This window comes from Poecilia mexicana, unplaced genomic scaffold (assembly GCF_051168715.1).
Source record: "Poecilia mexicana isolate PSO_F unplaced genomic scaffold, ASM5116871v1 scaffold_6, whole genome shotgun sequence".
Taxonomy (NCBI): domain Eukaryota; kingdom Metazoa; phylum Chordata; class Actinopteri; order Cyprinodontiformes; family Poeciliidae; genus Poecilia; species Poecilia mexicana.
In genome coordinates this window covers 16,552,854-16,571,480 of record NW_028263375.1, presented here as the reverse complement: position 1 = coordinate 16,571,480, position 18,627 = coordinate 16,552,854, and the positions used below count along the sequence as shown (strand labels likewise).

The 18,627-nt window shown below is 39.2% G+C and overlaps 2 protein-coding genes across 4 annotated transcripts; both read right to left on the bottom strand.

Moving 5' to 3' along the window:
* Positions 1–361: 361 nt before the first annotated feature.
* LOC106926351 (S-adenosylhomocysteine hydrolase-like protein 1) lies at positions 362–10,740 on the bottom strand. 3 transcript variants are annotated; one of them, XM_015001199.2, is made up of 17 exons: positions 10,202–10,738; positions 6,750–6,861; positions 6,320–6,457; positions 6,109–6,209; positions 5,769–5,871; positions 5,583–5,677; positions 4,210–4,316; positions 4,017–4,133; positions 3,880–3,943; positions 3,710–3,798; positions 3,535–3,605; positions 2,534–2,628; positions 2,355–2,453; positions 1,055–1,123; positions 883–961; positions 667–787; positions 362–593 (listed from the first exon to the last, which is right to left on the bottom strand). In XM_015001199.2, exons 1-17 carry the CDS (start codon positions 10,469–10,471, stop codon positions 587–589), a joined length of 1,737 nt encoding a protein of 578 aa, XP_014856685.2. In that variant the 5' UTR covers positions 10,472–10,738; the 3' UTR covers positions 362–586. The 3 variants fall into 3 exon arrangements, with proteins under 3 accessions (XP_014856685.2, XP_014856688.2, XP_014856687.2); XM_015001202.2 differs by lacking the exon at positions 10,202–10,738 and adding an exon at positions 8,601–8,723; XM_015001201.2 differs by lacking the exon at positions 362–593 and having other exon boundaries at positions 663–787; positions 10,202–10,740.
* Positions 10,741–12,049: 1,309 nt separating this feature from the next.
* LOC106926352 (muscarinic acetylcholine receptor M2-like) lies at positions 12,050–16,955 on the bottom strand. Its single transcript, XM_015001204.2, has 5 exons — positions 16,771–16,955; positions 15,380–15,479; positions 14,368–14,594; positions 13,421–14,155; positions 12,050–12,446 (listed from the first exon to the last, which is right to left on the bottom strand). The coding sequence occupies exons 3-5, from the start codon at positions 14,536–14,538 to the stop codon at positions 12,114–12,116; spliced, it is 1,239 nt and encodes a 412-aa protein (XP_014856690.2). The 5' UTR covers positions 14,539–14,594; positions 15,380–15,479; positions 16,771–16,955; the 3' UTR covers positions 12,050–12,113.
* Between the last annotated feature and the right edge of the window lie 1,672 nt (positions 16,956–18,627).

Here is an 18,627-nt window from a genome sequence, read left to right as displayed (position 1 = left end):
AAAATATAAATCATAGCTCAGTATTCAAGCTGCATCTCCGCAGATCAGTCAAACTGACCCGCTCTCTCCACACAGGTAGGTTCCCATCACTTTAGAGGTGATTATACTGGTTTATTTGGTTGTTAGAACATTATATTAAGGAGATTTTTTGTCTTGAAATTCAACTCATGTCTCCAGAGTTTTCATATATGTTTATATAGTTGACATTTTCAGAAAGTGAGCAACAAAAGCAGATTATGACAGACATAAACGCAATGAAACATCTTATGAAGAAGTGCATCTTTGATTTCACTAAAAACAACACTTTGTCGCCTCCTAGTGGCCAAAAGTTGATGAAAACAGTCCAGTCTTTTTGAAAAAGTTTGAACAAATGTCTATTTATTTTAATAATTAATTCAAAATTTAGTGGATAATGACACAGAAATGTGACTAAACCCCCCCCCCCCCCCAACAAAAACTAAAAAATAAGATCAAATATAAATGTCTCGCCATAACAGCAGTACAGCGCATGTGACTGCAGGGGGCGCCAGTGCCTCACGGTAGAAGGTGTTGAGTGGGTTTTCAAGCCAAATCATCTCCTCTGTGATTAATATCTATTGGGAAGAAAAATCTAAGTCAAACATTACCTTATGTTTTCTATTTTCAGAGTGTGAGGGTGAATATTACCTGTAATAATTGGGTTTGAAGGGTCCGTGTTTGCTGATGCCGAGGTACTGGGCCTGCTCCTCGGTCAGCTCTGTTACATGAGCGTCAAACATCGGCAGGTGCAGACTGGCTACATATTCATCTGGAAGTACAAACGACCATGTTGGCATTTAGATCTCAGATTAAATGTTGAGCAGACCTGACATATGTAGGTCCATCATGAAAGATAAAACTTGCCCATCTTCTTTGGCAGCAGGTAAACGTCCTGTTTGTACCGTCCTGCTGGTGCGTTGTACAGCTCTATTAGAGCCAAAGCCTGAAACACACCAGCGGGAAGATGAAGGCAAAGTTAGGCAAATAACTTAAGGTAAAAAAAAAACAATTAAAATTAAAACAGCAGGTTATATACCTGAGTTGCAGCTGTGACGGAGAGGACAAAAGACGGCACAGTGGAGCAGCTCAGGTTCAGCAGTCGGCCCTGAGGGAAAAACAAAAGAATAAAATGATCACAAAAAATTAGAAATATGAAATAGAAAACATGTCAGATGCTAACAATAATAGTTATAATGATAACAACAACAACAACAATAAAAAAGTGAAGCAAATCTGAATACACAGTGCTATGCAGAAGTGTTTCCACGTCTTGTGCCTTCAAGCTTTTCGTCATCTTATCTATATACAGCTCTGGAAAAAATTTTTTAAAAACCACTTAAAATGATCAGTTTCTCTCATTTTACTTTTCATCTGTATATGTTTGAGTAAAATTAACATTGCTCTTTTATTCTATTAACTACTGACAACGTGTCTCCCAAATTCCAAGCAGAAATTTAGTATTTATTTGCAGAAAATGAGAAATGGTCAAAATAACGAAGAAGACGCAGTGCTTTCAGACGTCAAATAATGCAAAGAAAACAATTTCATGTTCATTTAGAAACAACAATCCTAATCTAACTCATGAAGAGTTCAGAAATTAATTTTTGGTGGAATAACCAGGAGGTTTTCAATGGGGTTCAGTGCAGTGGGCTCTTCAATTTTTCAGAGCTGTATATGTTTGCATGGATGACTGTGGCTCTCATGTAAAGAAAAAATAAAAAACACTGAACATGGACCAAAAAACCCCCCAAAAACAAATCTGAAGATCTGAGGGAGGAGATTCTCGACATCCATCGTAAGTAAAGGTTACAGTCTGTTTCATGTTCATGCTCCTTCACTGCGATTGCAGCCGACAACCTTCCTTGATAGAAGAAATCCAGCAACAAAACCATTCAAAATGTTTAAGCTGAACTTCAGGGTTAAGGAACACATCTTTCTGATCACATCGTTAAAGTTTAACGGTTTATGGTACCATAAACTCTATGGATAAAGAAAACTGTAATTCTCCATAGTTAATGTTTACAAGTTATCAAAATCCTGTCCTCAGAAAATGGAAGGTACAACATTTCCTTCAGCTCTATTTCCCACTGTGGGGTCAGAGGTGAATCCTTGTCTGAACCTGTGATGAAACCAGAGTCCAGCCGCATGGGCAGCATCTCTGGTTGCCGTCTCATTACTGCAGGTTCCTCCCTCCTGATTCAAAACGGCTAGCTGTCTCCGCATGCTCAACAGGGCCTCTGTCAAACTCAGAAATACGAGACCCATCACCGCACGCAGACAGGCTGCGCTAGCGGTGAATAATCGTCGTCATCGGGGGGTAAAAACAGCTTCGTCACCTCAGCCAGGAGGACGACCCGCTTGCCGTCAGGCCAAATGATGTGGTCCACTTGAGGCCTGACTCGATGCCACTTCAGCTCTGAGGTCCGCAGACTTGTCTGAGAAGAGGAAAACTCACATTCAAACACACTCGAATGCTCACAAACACAAACATGATTTAGACTCAGAGAGTTTTTACCAAATCTATCTCAGTGTTTGAGTGTCCCATGTTGCAGACGATGCAGCCACTCCTCATTCTGTCAAAGTGTTCCCGAGTTACCACGTTCTTGTTGCCTTGAAGGAAACGGAAAGACGCACTGTCTTGCAAAAGTATTTATATTTCTTAACTTTTTCATATCGGACACACATTTTTGTGTATTTTATTAGGTATTACAGGTATGTTTTTGGACTGTGAAAGTACCTGGAGGCAACATGCAACCTCCATAAAAAATAATCCCCAGGATTTAAGCCCTATGACACAGGTGTCAAACTCAAGGCAAACCCAAATCTGAACCGCCAAAGCTTTTTTGTTATTACCATCAAAAAGATAAAGGTGTGCATAAACATTATTTTATCAGTCAAATCAAAGCAGTTTTTATCTGTTTACTGCAAAATTACATCAATCAGTCCCTCCACTTTTCTGTGAATTATCGTGGAAAATTCACGTAAAATCAACAAATCCCTGCATTTTTTCGCACTAAAACATGGCTGTGAGTTTATTGCGGATTTTTGGCAAAAATTGTGAAAAATGTTGGATCCAAGTGATTGTTCACTGCAACTTGGATGTAAAACATCTGCCTGACCTTTACATGATTTATAATCCATAACGATACAGAGAGTAATAAAAAGTCCTATTTTCCATCATACAAAAGTACAAATATTTCAAAATGAGTACCACAAACACCTTGACTTTATTGAAAAAAAAATAAAAAATCCCCAAAACAATTAGAAAAATCCTGGAGTGACTGAAAAGATGTTCAATATTATTTAATTTTAAGAATTTATTAAGATTTCAACAGTTCGTTAACTGGGTTTTAGCAATAGATTCTGGCACAACCGGCCCTTTAAGAACACTCATGATCTTGATTTGGCTCAAAATTAAATTGAGTTCGACACCCCAGCCCTACGAGAATGAGGAAATGCTCATTTATGAACTCCTAATGCCATTTTTACATTAAAATATTAAGAGGTCAGCAATACCTGTGCAGGTGATCACCATGTCTGCATGTTTGATCCCTTCACTCAGTGTAATCACTCTGAGGCCATCCATGCTGGGAAGAGGAGGACGACAGGTTCGCTTTAAACACTCGTTCATTTCGTTTAAGCGGGCGGGAGATTTCCCGTCCTGGCTCATAAAAACTTCCTCTTGTCATACCAGGCCTGAAGGGCACAAATAGGATCCACTTCTGTCACGTAAATGACGGCGCCCAGGCCTTTCAGAGCGGCGCAGCAGCCTTTGCCGACCTGCGAGGAAACAGACCAACAAAAGAGGTTGGCTGAGCAGTTGAAAGATTTCGAGTTTTTATCCAAAAATCCAGCACTGACCTCGCCGTATCCACACACCACCACCTGCTTTCCTCCAAACATGACATCAATCGTTCGCTTCAACCTGGAAGAGTTCAGCTGGGGTCATTGCGGTTCAAGTCGCCCCACCTGTTTGTGGTCACAACACAACTCCTTACCCGTCCAGTATGGACTCCTTGCAGCAGTAGAGGTTGTCAAACTTCTGCTTGGTCACGGAGTCGTTCACGTTCATGGCAGGGACGCACAGTTTGCCGGCTTTGGACAGCTGGTACAACCTGAAACACCCACAGAAACATCTGCTTCTGGACTGGAGTTCAGATTAGCTGATCTGCGGTGTGTGGAGAAACTAACCGATAGATGCCCATCACGCTCTCCTCCACGATGCCTTTGAGCTTTTTGAACAAGCTCGGATGCTTCTTGTAGATCCACTGGGTCAAATCACCACCATCGTCCAGAATCTGGAAGGAAAAACTTTCAAAATTATCAGCCTGGAGAAATATTAATAAAGACCACAAAAATAATAATGCAGGGAAGTCTGACTGTTCAAAGCTCAACGCTAAAGAAGCGAGGGAAGAGTTCAACCATTTCCTGAAGTTGTTGCCACATCATCATAACGTCCTACTAAGTGATCTGACAATTACTCTGTATTGTTGTCTGTTTAGTGAGTTACAATATGACACCTCAAGGCACTCGGCCAGTATTTCCTGTTGAATGTGAGCTTTTCATCCTGGCATAGTGGAAAACACTCTAATGTCTCAAACTAGCTAATGATCTGATCAAAATACAAACAGCAGTTTTTGAGTACGTTTCAGAGCTATGAAGAAAAAGACCTGGTTGTGTTGACCATGAGGTCACAAACTGATGAACGGGATATTCTCTTTTAACAATTAATATTAAGATGTATGATTCATTAAAATCAGAAATGTCAAATTAACCCCATTAAGCATTTTCAACAGCACTGTAAAACATTTCAAGGTGGTTCAAATTGAAAATGAAAGTCCACCTGCTGCCTTAAAAATGCAATTTAAATCAACAAGAAAATTATTTTGGTTTTGGAAATTAAAGCTTAGGTAGTTAATTTAACAACAAGAGACAAGTTGTCTAAACATTGTTTTATAAGTTCATTAATCTTAAATTGTGAGTTTTAACTTACTGCTGTGATTTAAATCAAATAATTATTTCACAATATGCAAAAAATATATATATATATACTGCTCTGACCTCGTTAAAGAGCACACATTTCTCTATTACTTTCACTCACCACTCACAATATCAAGTTAAAATAACTAGTTATTTTACTTTAGAATAATGCAAATCTTGTTTCAAGTTGCATGATCAAAATTTCTGATCTGATAATGAATTTTATTAAACATTACAATGAATTCTGATCAAAAACATTTAGTTTTGAAATCTGAAATTAAATTTGTATTAAAATAAACTTTTGCCTTCATAATACAAAAGAATGTAACATACAAAACATGCCCCTAAGCACTCTGGGAACCAGTTCCCACTTCTGTCTTAAGTGTTAACCTAAAAACTCTCATTTATTCAACTCTTGGAGGTTTGACAAAATTAATCAAAAGTTAACACAACTTACTTCTGTACGTTTATCTTTCACAAACTCACACATTTAGGTTCAAAAATTAAACTTATTTGACTTAAAGAATAGAAGATAGTAAACTCAACTAAATGAGGCTCAAATGTTTCACAGTGAGTCAACATACCAAGTTAGGCTCCCAGGAGTCAGCAGCCACGCATCTCTCTATACACCACCAGAAGTCATCCTCCGATTCTCCTTTCCAGGCAAACACCGAGATTCCTGATGAACACCGAGCCACAAAGAGGGTGAGGTGATGAAATGACAAAACAGAGGGAAACGACCGTGTGGGGTTGATGCAGCTGGGGTTCACCTCCTTCAGCCAGAGCAGCAGCCACCGCATTCTGAGTGGAGAAGATGTTGCAAGCGGCCCATCGACACTGAGCCCCCAACGCTGCCAGAGTCTCAATTAACACCTACACAACGACACACCGACGTGGTTATTGCATATTTACTGGATTCAATAATTTAAATCCTCTTTTAACCCTACATGTCCTAAATTTAAAATGTCAGTATAAACTCTGGCATTTTTATACTTGCAAATTCAGCCTGCTGTGGGATTTTCTGAGCAAATGTAAAAGTTTTACTGGACTAAATGAAATCTCCTAACGCAGCTGAACAACTAAGTCAGTTGCAGTTTGTGCAGAACTGACCGCTGTCTGTGCAGTGATGTGTGTGCATCCCACGACTTTGGCTCCAGCCAGAGGTTTCTCTCCACCCGCTCTTTTCCTCAGGATCATCAGAGATGGCATTCCTGAAGTTAGGGACACATAGATACTCATAAAGAACTCTGTTCCCTCTTTCCATTTGAGTAGCTTTTCCCGAAATGATGAATGAGGGCTGCATGACATGTATTTGTGGCACCTTGCTGAGCGATGTCTATTTTTTTGCGCCCAAAAGGAGCCTGCTTGATGTTTTTGATGCAGAAGTCCGTCAGGCCCTTTGAGGTCTTCTGCGGCTTCTCTTGGGGAGGGGATTCATCCTCAGAGCTTACGCTGCCCACTGCATCGCAGAAATAAGACAAAACACTCTAAGAGAGTCACCTCAACACCGAGACACAAGGTTTACTCAGGATTTGATTTCCCTTAGGTTATAGCTTCTTAATCTGACCTCAGCTTGTTGAAGCCTTTGAAGTCTATACAAATCCTGGCAGTGACTGACATGTTTGAGAACGGTGATAAGTGGCAAACAGGAGGGATTCGTTTTATCAAATGATCTTTTCTTTTAAAGTTAATCAGAAGGAGAAGCTAATCCTCTGAGCACTGGTTTCCAAGTAAAGGATGTGGGGCCAGACCTGAACTGAAGGTGTCTGCAGACGACTGGGAGACGGAGTGAGACAGAGGCCGAGGTCCAGCCTTGGTGGGAAGCTTGTTGAATTCCTCTTGCTGGTCATTGAACTGAATTTTCTGCAATTCAAGAGAACAAACAACAATAACCCTAGATTATTTCTAGGCTTTAAAAAGACATAAAAACATCCACAGGCCACGTAAGGACTGTAATCAGTAAATTAGCACAACCTCATTAACATTAGCTGTTTCTGCTCACCATCCGCTGTGCATGCTCAAATGCTGAGCTGCTGTCACATGAATCCCACCTGGCCATGTCCTCTCTCTGCCTGATCCCGAAGCTCAAACATTTACTATTCCTCTACTTACTTCCCCTCGTTCCAGTATTCATCTCGCCTCACTGTGCAGACTTTTATGCACTCTTCATCACAGACACACCCACCTTCAAAAACTAAATCGGGGTCACGTTTTAGAGGATTACAGCTGGAAACTCTGCAGTCAGAAGGAATTTGCATTTTCTCTCGGTGACAAAGCGAAATACGTCAGAAATTACGTAAAAAAAAAACAAAAAAAAACACAACAGTGTTCGACTTCAAAGAATCAACTCGAAAGTAACACGAGTTAAGGATTCACACTGTACCAAGAGGAGACTGAAGCAGAGAGAAAACCTGCTTCAAAAACAAGACCTGAACAGCTACAGTGCAAATCTATGATGTGAGTTTTCCTCACGTTTTGTTTCGTGCAGTCTGAAGTCTTTCCTGATCTCGCTCCTCTTACTCCTCTGTATTGTTTGCTTTTCCCCCACATTCTCTTTGTGATACTTGTGAACCCTTCCCAGCTTCTGCATTATTCCAAATTACTGTATGTTAATTGTGATTCTTAGAACCTCTTTATGATATCTCATCATCTGGCTTCCCTGTATTTTATTCTCAGCTTGCCTCCTTGTACCTTAACACTCCTCCCCGAGCATTAATCCGTGTCTGCTCATAAAATTTGAGATCTTTGACTTCATGCCCTGCAGGTAGGTCAGTTTTTGAGAAAACCTCGTTAAATTTTAAATAATTATCATTGTGACATCTCAGTTTGGGAAACAGAGTTGGAGAAGCATCTAAAAGCTTCACCAAATATTTGGATCAGATCTAAACCTAAAATAGCGAAGTGACAAAACCATGGAAACATGGTTCAAAGTTTGAATAAATTTTCTCATGTCTGCAATTGAAGCAAAGCAAAAGACAGACAAGACTGGATGATTTTAACTCCCAAAACATCCCTGCAAAAGAACCAGGGCTGCCAATAAATGTGCCTGGTGATGATCTGCTGTAAACATGTTTAATCACTGTCAAATTTATTGTAAATATAAAACCATGGTTTACCCTCTTCTGATGTTGTCCTCAAATAAAAAACAAAACAAAACAAAACACACCCATGCATGTAAAATCTGAATTAAACTTCTTCGCTGCGGCGCTAAAATCAAAGTTAAAGAGAGTTGCTTAAACATGCTGCAGGAAGACACACGTTCTCCTGAATATTTCCCCCATTAATAAGATGACTCTTGATGAGCTACCGCTTAATCTTTAGCACAGAAAGACATTAAGCTGTGACTTGGAGCAGCTTGAAAGTTAACTTAATGATCCAGAAATAAAGAAAGACTTGAATCCAGGCCAGCTACTGTAAAAGAACTGGAGATTATTTAACCCAAAGTGAAACAATAATTTTACATGAATCCATTTCATTTCAGACAATAACTCTGAGGTGTTTTTATATGAACAAACACTCAAACAGCTTATGAATCTGTCCTATTTGTAGCCTTGACCCTCCATGAGAAGAAGAAGAAGAAGAAGAAGAAGAAGCTGTGGTACCGTGATACAGATGGAATGCACTGTCTCCTGCTCCTTTGCTTTAGAAATGTTCACCAGGTTGTACACTTTCTTCATGTTGTGCCGAGCGCTCCCACCGTGACACTGAACAGCCACACAGAGCTGCAAGCCGACACCGTGAAACTTTTCACTGAGCCAAAACTTTACGTCACGCCCACGCCCAACAGGTGACAGAGGGAATAAATAATGAACTCTTTGTGGACTCAAAGCAGAGGAGGCTCAGGAAAAGATGAGGGGTAGCGTTAGCGTGAATAAGGTGAATAAGAATATGTTGCTTGGAGAGAACTCTGCTCTCGGCGGACAAAGAGACGACAGAGATGGACGTGGACAGACTTACTGGCTGAGAGAAGCAGGACAAAGTGAAGAACAAAACTACAAACTGTTGTTGCATTGAGAAGAATACCTGCTACTTTATTTATTTACTCTAAATGAGACTGAAGAGCTTAAATTGTTTTGTACCACATGTTTGAAGCTGTTGTGAATCTTAAATGGTATTGATGAAGAACGTAGGTTTGAATTTTTGTTGTTGAGATTTTTGAGGTCATTTTACTTTCATTTCCTTATTGTTTAGCAGAAAGGTCTTTAAACTGTATGACTTTTTAAAGACCTTTCTTGTAAGAGGCATGTCCTTCAACACGCCTCTCACAATAATTTTATGGAGATTTGCTCCATTCCTCCTGACAGAGCAGGTTTGTAGGCCATCTTGCTCACATGCATTTTCTCCTTTGACTACAATCGCTCTTATTCCTGAAGATCACGTCTGAAACATTTGGTTTCGTCTGAATACCCCACAGAGGGATAAATAATAGTGTTTCTGCCTTTCTTAATGTAAAATCTGGCATGCTGTTCATTGCAATCTAAGGGAATATACATAAAATTGCAATTTTAATGTGCCACTTGTTTTTTGTTCTGGGGTTTATATGGCTTTTTTTTAAAATCACCAAATCATGTTTATCTCTGGCTCACAAAACACTTCTACTTTCTGAACTGCACGATGGTTAGATTTTCCCATGTTTGTGTAATACGTAAACTTCGCTTGAGTATGATAATACAAAAAGGAAGCGCTGAGTTTAAGGTGTTGCCATAAAATACATTCTCAGGATTACCTCCATTCAATTAAAATATTGTAAATTGATCTATAAGAAGCAGACATGATCAAGAACAACATAATCTGGGATTTTCTAATTTTTTTAATGTGTCTAAACCTCTAAATTTGCAGAATGTAGTATTCAGATTTAATATCACACATTAATGAAAGGTTATGCATCTTTTTGTTGGCATAGGAACATAGGAACTCCTGTAGCCCCATCATGACAAGATCCAAACCCTTTTGTCTTTTTTTTTCTACAAAAGCATTAAAAATAATTTCTTTCATTTGATTTGTACTCTCAACACCAGTGAGAGTCCTGTTTTATCAGAGAGCGAGTGACGCATGTGGTGAAACATTCTAGAGGCCTGCAGCATGCGTCTGAAATCATTAACCGCCTGAGTAGATGCAGATCCACGGAGTGTGATTACAGGAGCACGTTATGTTCTACGCTACTGTATTATAAGCAGGCAATTAAAAAAAGCTCTTTGCTCACCATGTTTGTCTTCAGCGCCTCGGCCTCGGTGGCTTTCAGCCACAGTTCGGACGGTTCTGCCTTGTCTCTGAAATGAGGCGTCCACCTGCTCTCTGCTGCCTTCAGCATCCTCAGCAGAGTTGGGCTGCATTTTACTGCTCTGTCTTTGGCAGCTTCTTCTGTGTCCTCCTCTTCCTCTTCAGCTCTCTCCTCTGTGTACGGTTCTGGAAAGTCTTCGGGTAATGCCAGGTCCACCCAGGAGCTGCCTATCTGGTTCTTGTCCTTCGCCATTACCCCTGTGCTCTGCTGGAATGAAGTGACTTCGGTTTGCTCGCCCTCCGTCCTTTACCCACATCATATTTCCCCCTGCGAGACATGTGTTAACTCCAAACAGCAGCACTGTCTGGTCACTTTGACAAACTATAGAGCAGATAATTGGTCCTTGATGCAGTGTGTACAGGGTAAATACTGATCTGTGTCCTCTTACAGGAAAGTATAACTTTGATTAGTATAATCGTGTCTTACTCATAACAAAACTAAGCTGTTATATGCAGTGATCTGCCCACCGTTAATGGTTCTGCTCACATTTGAACCGACAGATCTTTGGTTGTGCTCTCTCTGGACTTGCAGAGCTACTTCTTGCTCCAGTGTTGATGTTGATAACATTGGCACAAAACACAATAAGAGTGTTAAGACTGGAGCCACATGGACAGAGGGAGGCATCTTAAACAAACAGGTATGGTGACTCTTTTGCTTACAATAAACCCCAAAAGCATCAATAGAACAATAGAGGTCCCATGTTGATCGACTGTCACACCAAGATGGGAAGATTAGACGGTGCTGGCTCAACATGCACTGATTAATATGGCAGCCTTAAGCTGACACATAACATTTAATATGATATTATTAAACTTCGGAGCTTTTGTCAGTAAAAGTATGCCTTGTAGCTCATGCAAAGCTTTGCAAAAGTATCCACAGCCCTTAAACTTCACATTAGTCTTAATCCAACCATGAGCTTTATTGGAAAGGTGATTGACCAACAGTAGGTGGCGCTCATCTGTGAAGTGGTTCCGGTTGCATGTTTTGGGTTGTTGTTTATCTTATAAACCAAGTTTGAAGTTTTCACCAACTTCTAACAGGTTTTCTTTCAGGATTACGTCATTAACGTCATGTGAAAAGTGTGCATGTACAAATTTAAACTGTGGCTTCATTGACCAGAGCTCCTCCAGTCAGATGTTTGCTGTGTTTCCTGTGTGGCTTGTGACAAACTTCTAAAACAACTTTCTTTCAATTTTGGCTGTTTTTCTCACCACTCCTCTATGAAGTCCACATTTTTTAATAGATCTTGTGTCAGCACAAATTCCACTTGAGCTCTAAATCTGTGTTGAGGAATTTTTTGATTCAAATTTATATCCCCTATTTTTAGTGCTGCAACAGGATAAAGCAGCCCAAAGTTTAATTTTCAGGCCTCCATTATTTAGCTTCTGAGGGCAAAAGTATCAATGACGCAGCTTCAGATCCACTAGAGGGCACAACAGTTCTTTTTCCACCGTTTACCTCCAGAGCTGAAACTTGGAAGATTATGAAGCTGCTTATGATGTTGAACCAGACCAGCTCACTTTCATTTCTAAATAAAATAGAGGTCACAAGACTCATATGTATATAGTTAGTGTACACATTTAAACATTACAATCAATGGACTCCAGAGGTGAACCGGGACAAAATAAGACTCTCACAATAAGACTCCACAGAGCTAAAAAAAATCTTTTGGGAATTAAAAACAGTAGCAGGTCTTTGTTAAAGTATAATAAAGTACACAAACAATTTTCCATGCTTTAAAAGAAGGTGCGCAGGAACCAACAGAACCCATTTTTGGCTGTTTCAGCTTTCGCCTTTATTTTCATTAAAGGAGTCTGTGAGTTTCAGCTCAGTTCTAGGCGGGCAACCATTGTCCCCGAATGTTCTTGTACTGGCACAGGAGCAGGTGCTTGAAGGTGATCTTGAAGGTGTCGTTGCAGAGGGCGTAGCAGGCGGGGTTGACGGTGCTGTTGAAGTAGCAGAGCCAGTACGTTGCGCCCCACAGTGTATCTGGGACGCAGGCGTTGCAGAGTGTGAAGACAAGGACCACCACGTTGTAAGGCGTCCATGTGACGATAAAAGCAATCATGACGGCCATGATGGTGCGGGTCACTTTTTTCTCCCTGGTAGTACTGTACCTCCTTCTCCACTTATCCAGAATTTGTATGCTCACATTACGATAAGAAACCTGAGGGACGAGAGGAGAAGATGAAGGTTTCCATGTTGACTATTTTTAAGTTCCAAAGTTGTGTTTGTTTCTTGTTTACCGCATTATGAATAATAATTGTTCCTCTACAAACAAATGTCAAGTATTTACAAATGAAGAATGTTTAAAAAAGGTTTAAAGGCTACGACAAAACGTAGTAAATTACTGTATGAGATTTTAACTCATTTCTTTTACTGTAGATTTTAACTTGAATAGGTAAACACATACTACAATTTTAGAAATCATTTTATAGTCATAACTTGGCAGTGTAAACTGAGCAAAACCAACTATAGTAGACTCTTTAGGGTCTGACTCTCAATACCCACTTTAACATAAAGTTGTCGTACTGCTACAGGGATTGTCGAGGCGTTCCACCAACAGACCACCGTGTTTTTGTTGATGTTGACAGGAAATGTAAAAATATTACTGGGTCGTTATGTTACTAGAAGACATTGTCGACAATATTTAAACCCACAAAAATAGTCTTAAAAACAACAAATCAGAAAATATCAATTATTTGCACTTCTGTTAAATCCAAATTAAGTCAGCAGCTCCTTAAGGCCCCCCTGGCCTTCAGGGGCCCCATAAATGCTAATATTACAACAGAGCACTGATTTAGAAATGTAACATTTGTTTATTCAGAATGACAACAACTAAATGGTTTCAGCAGATAAATTCAAGGATTTTAAATTGTTTTAACATTTAAGTTTAAGATTTTAAGGAGCTGGTGCAAAGAACAATCTTCATAGTTAGACTGTTTTGTTACGACAGCTACTATATGATGCTATGAATTTAATTATTGAGTCTGAGTTCTGCTGGTTCACGAACTCAGTTAGCTACAATTACAACTGATTGCTTCTAAGGTTGGTCACTTAAACTACACCTCCTGTCTCAGATTTCTCTAAATCAGTAGCTGAATTCTGTGAAGATGGTGTCTGTGTTGGACTTTTACTCACAGTTGAACTCTTCCTTAATATGCTAGGTCTTCTGGAAGTCGAAGCACTGACAGTCTTCGATTCAGAGTCCATCTGGTCTTCCTGCAAGTCTCTGAAAACTACACTGCGCTGCTGCAACATTTCCTTCTCCTTCACATCTCCATCCTCCTCCTCTTGTTTGGTTGTGATCCCTTCCTCTGGGATGGAGACAATATCTGAAAAACTTCCACCTGATGGTCTCCTGCTGTTCCTCCTCGAGCTATCATAGCTGGTCTTCACGATCCGCCAGTACAGGTAGGCCATGATGCACAACGGCAGGTAGAAAAATAAGATGGAAGTCGCGAACGTCGCCCATGGGTTGAAGATGAACTCGCAGTAACATAGAGTAGAGGGCACAGATCTCGGTCCTACATAGTCCCAGAACAATATTAAGGGAGTCCAGAGAACGAAGGACAGGATCCAGGCCGCAGAGATCAACATCTTGGCCATCTTTGGGCTGCGATGTGCTGGGTAGGTCATGGGTTTGGTTATACAGAAGTACCGGTCAAAGCTTATGAGGAGCAGGTTCAGGATTGAGGCGTGGCCGACAGCATAATCAGCAGTCAACCAAAGGTCACACGCCAACTTTCCCAGAGGCCAGTAGCCAATTGCAAGGTAAGTGGCATAAACGTTTATGGAGCAGACCCCGGTAAAGAGGTCTGTACAGGCCAAACTGAACAGGAAGTAGTTGCCGACGGTCTTCAGGTTCTTGTTTACCTTTAAAGCAATGACACGGAGCAAGCTGTCAGATCCTAATCTTTTTTGTGCAGTATGATGTATGTTCTCTCGTTCCTATTAGATTATCCTGCACAGGAGAACACACGCTGTATTCTTATCTCTAAGTCCGGTTATGTTTTCAAAGTGTGCAGGAATGAATGGTTGAGTCAGACTCATTAATTATGAAAGATTTAAAAAAGGAAGACCCCAACCTTTATGGAGAGCATGATCAGGAGGTTCCCGGTGGTAGTGATAATACTAAGAAGTAAAGCTCCCACCAGGATGAACACTATCTCCACTACACTGTATGGGCTCTTTGCAAAGAGGCCGGTGTCTCTGTCACCAATCATGTTAACGATGGAAGACGCATTCGCAGTCTCCATCCTGGCTGATGTTGCGCTCAGAGAGACTTCAGGCTTCAGTCATTTCTGCACAATCCCTGGTAATGACAGAGATTGTAAGGAAAATAAATCATTGCGTTTAGGTTTTCCTTCATGTTTTGTCGTGTTTGTTTTCACAGATCATTATGTGTTGCACTTGGGTTATAAACAACCTGCAGGCTATGGGAGTGTTTCAACAAGCAAGGCCCACATAAGCAGAACACACAGGTGTGACAGGAATAAAGGCTGCAACCGGTGTGTTTACTAGGCCGCACTTACATGAGGCACACCAAAATAAAACTGGATTAAAAAACAGCATACTATATATATACTGGATTAAAAAACAGCATACTATATATATACTATATACTATATATATGATGTGCACCTATATAATTCATAGGTGCACATCAAGTGAATTGTAATGATATTTTGAGATTTTTAATAATTAAAAAAGCTGTTTTAATTGAATTATGAAAGACTATGTCATACGGCACACAAACATATTTCCACTGGGGCGACCCACATGTAACATCAAGGCACTCATGGTGTTGTTTGATGACATGCATAAAAGCTTCTGCATAAAACATAGAGACGCTTCCATTAATACATTTCTACAGGGCTGGTTTAACTGTTTTAAATCAACAAAAAATAATGAGCTCTCTTCTACTCTGTGAACTAACACTACAGCTGTTGTTGAGCTAGAAAAAGCAGCAGGAATAGAGATGCAACCTATAAACAATGTGATTATGTTTTGTATGCTGATCAGAAAATCAAGGTTGTTGCTTGCTGCTAAAACCCTGTTAGTGACTCCATTAGGCCTCATGAGAACATCGTACTGTACCTGAGAGACGTTTTCTTCCTGCTCTTACAGCAAGATGAAACTTCATTACAGGATCTCTAACTTCGTCATTCACTCATCAAAGATCGGTTCTGGGACGATTCTGTCACAGATAAAATTAGTTGTTTATATAACAGGACAGAGAAATGTTTTGGGAATTTAGTGCTTTGGAGTCTAGAGTTGTACTCTACATGTACATACATAATCTGCTTATGGATGCACTAAGCTGGTTATAAAGTTTGAAAACTAATAAAGCTAAACCAAACAGACATTACAATTTATCTGAGTGAAATAGTCACATTAAGGCAAACCATAATAGCAGGGTAAAGATCTGGGGAATTAAGGCAATTCAGAGTAATTGACTCCCACACATTGGCAGGCACAATTAGCAGTTCTTTTGCACAAAAGCAAAAGCTATGAATAACGTACGATTTATAAAAACACAAAGTTTCAAAAGCACTACTTGTTCTAAATAATCTTTAATTTTCTCTTAGAAAAAAAAATCTCGATTATTTATTTTTTTGCTTTTTTAAATGTATTAATTTCATGTGCACAAGTGATGTAAAGTCAGTTTACCATCTACATATTTATTTTAATGAATATATATTATGCAAACATTGTACTTTATATAATTCATAGGTGCACATCAAGTGAATTGTAATGATATTTTGGGATTTTTAAGAATAAACACTATTTTAAAGAATTTGAAAATAATAAAGTTATGGTATTTTTTCGTGTGGCGGTTAACATGGAGCTACAAGCTAAATTCTGACACCAGACAGCAAAGGCATTCCTACTTAAAAGAACTAACACACGGCGCTAAGCAAACCGCACAGCATTCTGGGGGATGTAGGCAGAGGAAAGACTTGAGCCGCTCAACCGCGCTCAACCTCTCAAGGCTAGCGAAGCAAAATTGGTGACATAAACTCATAGACATGAATACGTATGTCTATGACATAAACTACTCACTCTCTCTTTGGTTACCTAGCAACAACCTGTTGAGTAACTTGAGCAGAAGCTGCTTAAAAATAAACTGTTGGGTGGAGTGAAAACTGTGGACAGAATCGGAAAGTCACGCCATTAATTTGTCAATATTTCAGATATTTGAAACAGAAAAAAACGAATCAATAATTATTAATGTCGACTGATATGAAACGATTATATCTTGACACTTTTTTCAGCCATGTTGTCCAGCATTACAAGCGCAACATTATTATTAACAATTAAGAATATACATTTATCCAGAGCACCATTAGCACAATGCTAACCAGAGCTACCGTAAATAAGCATGACGTAAAACAAAATAACTGGTGGCAACTAATGAACAGAAAAAGTAAACAACAAAATAGAACAACATGGAATTTCAAACTAATAAAACAGAAGCTGTAGCTCACCCGTCATCTGTAAAATCATCTGCAATGTCATGCAAGATGGAAAATTCAGTCACGTTTCGTCTTCTCTGTCGTAGTCCCTATCAACTTTATCACCATAGCTACCTAAAACTGTGGCAAAATTCTGAGTGTCCCAAAGTCATTAAATTCAGCGATGCTGATTGGCCAAATATTTACTAATTTCTCGTAGCAACTACGCGTGATTGGCTAGTTAATTTCAATTCTCGGGAGCTATCAGAAGTGCCCAAGGAGTAAAGGGCAAGGGTCTGAAACCTTCACTATAATAAGAGCCAGTTTAACCCTTCTTCATCCAAAGAAAAATAATCTGGAGTCGCAAAACATCACACAGCTTATAAAGATGGACAAGTTTTATTCCTTATCTATTTCAACCTGTTATATTATGACAGGTTAGAGATCAGAGACGTCAGATAATGTCCATGTGTCGTTGTGGTATCGTGTATTAAAGCTAAGATGTCTCTTCTACGTAGTTTTCATGGAGGTGTCAATATGAGTGAGAAATTTAACATCAGACTGAGATGCAGCCTCTTTCAGAGGTGTAAGAAACATGAAACAAGTTTGTCCATCCACAACTAAAGAGGAATAAAGAAGTAGTATAAAATTAACATGGAAAATATTTATATAAAAAAGGGAACACATTTGGTAAAAATATTAGATTTTTTTTGTGCAGGCAGTAAGCTCCATGTTCTTTATTAAAGTGTAATCAAGTTAATGAAGAGGGACTCCCTGGAATCAGGAAAATTAGGGCATCCAGACTCCGGATATGTTCCTGGTGGTACGCTGAAACAATTTAGTTCAAAGCAGAATACAAGATCTAAAACATTTAGCTTTGCTTTCATGTACCAGATTTCCTAAATTAAAATGTTTTCATTCAAGCAAATACTACAACTGACATATGGCAAAAATCTAACATATTTTTTTTTAAATACTAATTTTCAATGGTCTTATCTTATTTTTGCAAGCAGACAGCAAAAATATTTCTAATTTGTTGTATGATAAGTTTACAACAGTGATTGATCTTACCTGCAAAGACAGTGATACAAATCTGTAAGGATTCACCTTGTCCAGGGCATCACTGAGATGAGCTGCTTTAGTTTTGTTACTTTCCTTCGTGCAGCAGAAAGTACCCTGCATATGGATGATACTCCTCCTCTGGAAGGGTCCAGTGTTTTGTGTGTGCGTGCTAAAGAGAGTGACAGTTCGAATAGGGAGGAGTCATGAAGCTATTACTGACTGTCGTTCTGAATCCCTTAAGCAAGGGTTGCATGTTTAAATTAACAGGAGACCAGGACATAATGGGAGAAATGTCTGAGAGCTCTGCCCTCTGCAGCACAAGCACAATAATCTTCTCGTAAAACTATTTCATGATTTGCAACCAGAAATATTTCATAATTTTTTTTAGCCAGTCAGTCAACACAGATCAAGCAAATAAAGCAAAAAAATAAAAATAAAAAATAAAAGTCAACAACAACAAAAAAATTAACATAAACCATAAAAATGTATTATCTTTAATTCATCTCATCATTAGAAATGGTCATTGATATTTCAAATACCTCTTGTCACTAAAAAACAGTTAAAAAAGAGAAAAATATGCATGTCGAATATGAAATGCATAGATGATGTGTTTTGGGTCCCCTCAGACAAATATATTTTTGTTGTAGATATGATCTCTGGATCCTGTGAATACATGTTTGTCTTCTTTCAGATTAAAATATAATGTGAGGTATTCCAGATGTCACATTTTTCACTCACAAATCTCAACCTTACCAGCATAAACTCAGAAAAAATCTCAAAGCCCCTTGAGGCAGGTAGTTTTGGCAAAAAAAAAAAAAAAAAAAAAAA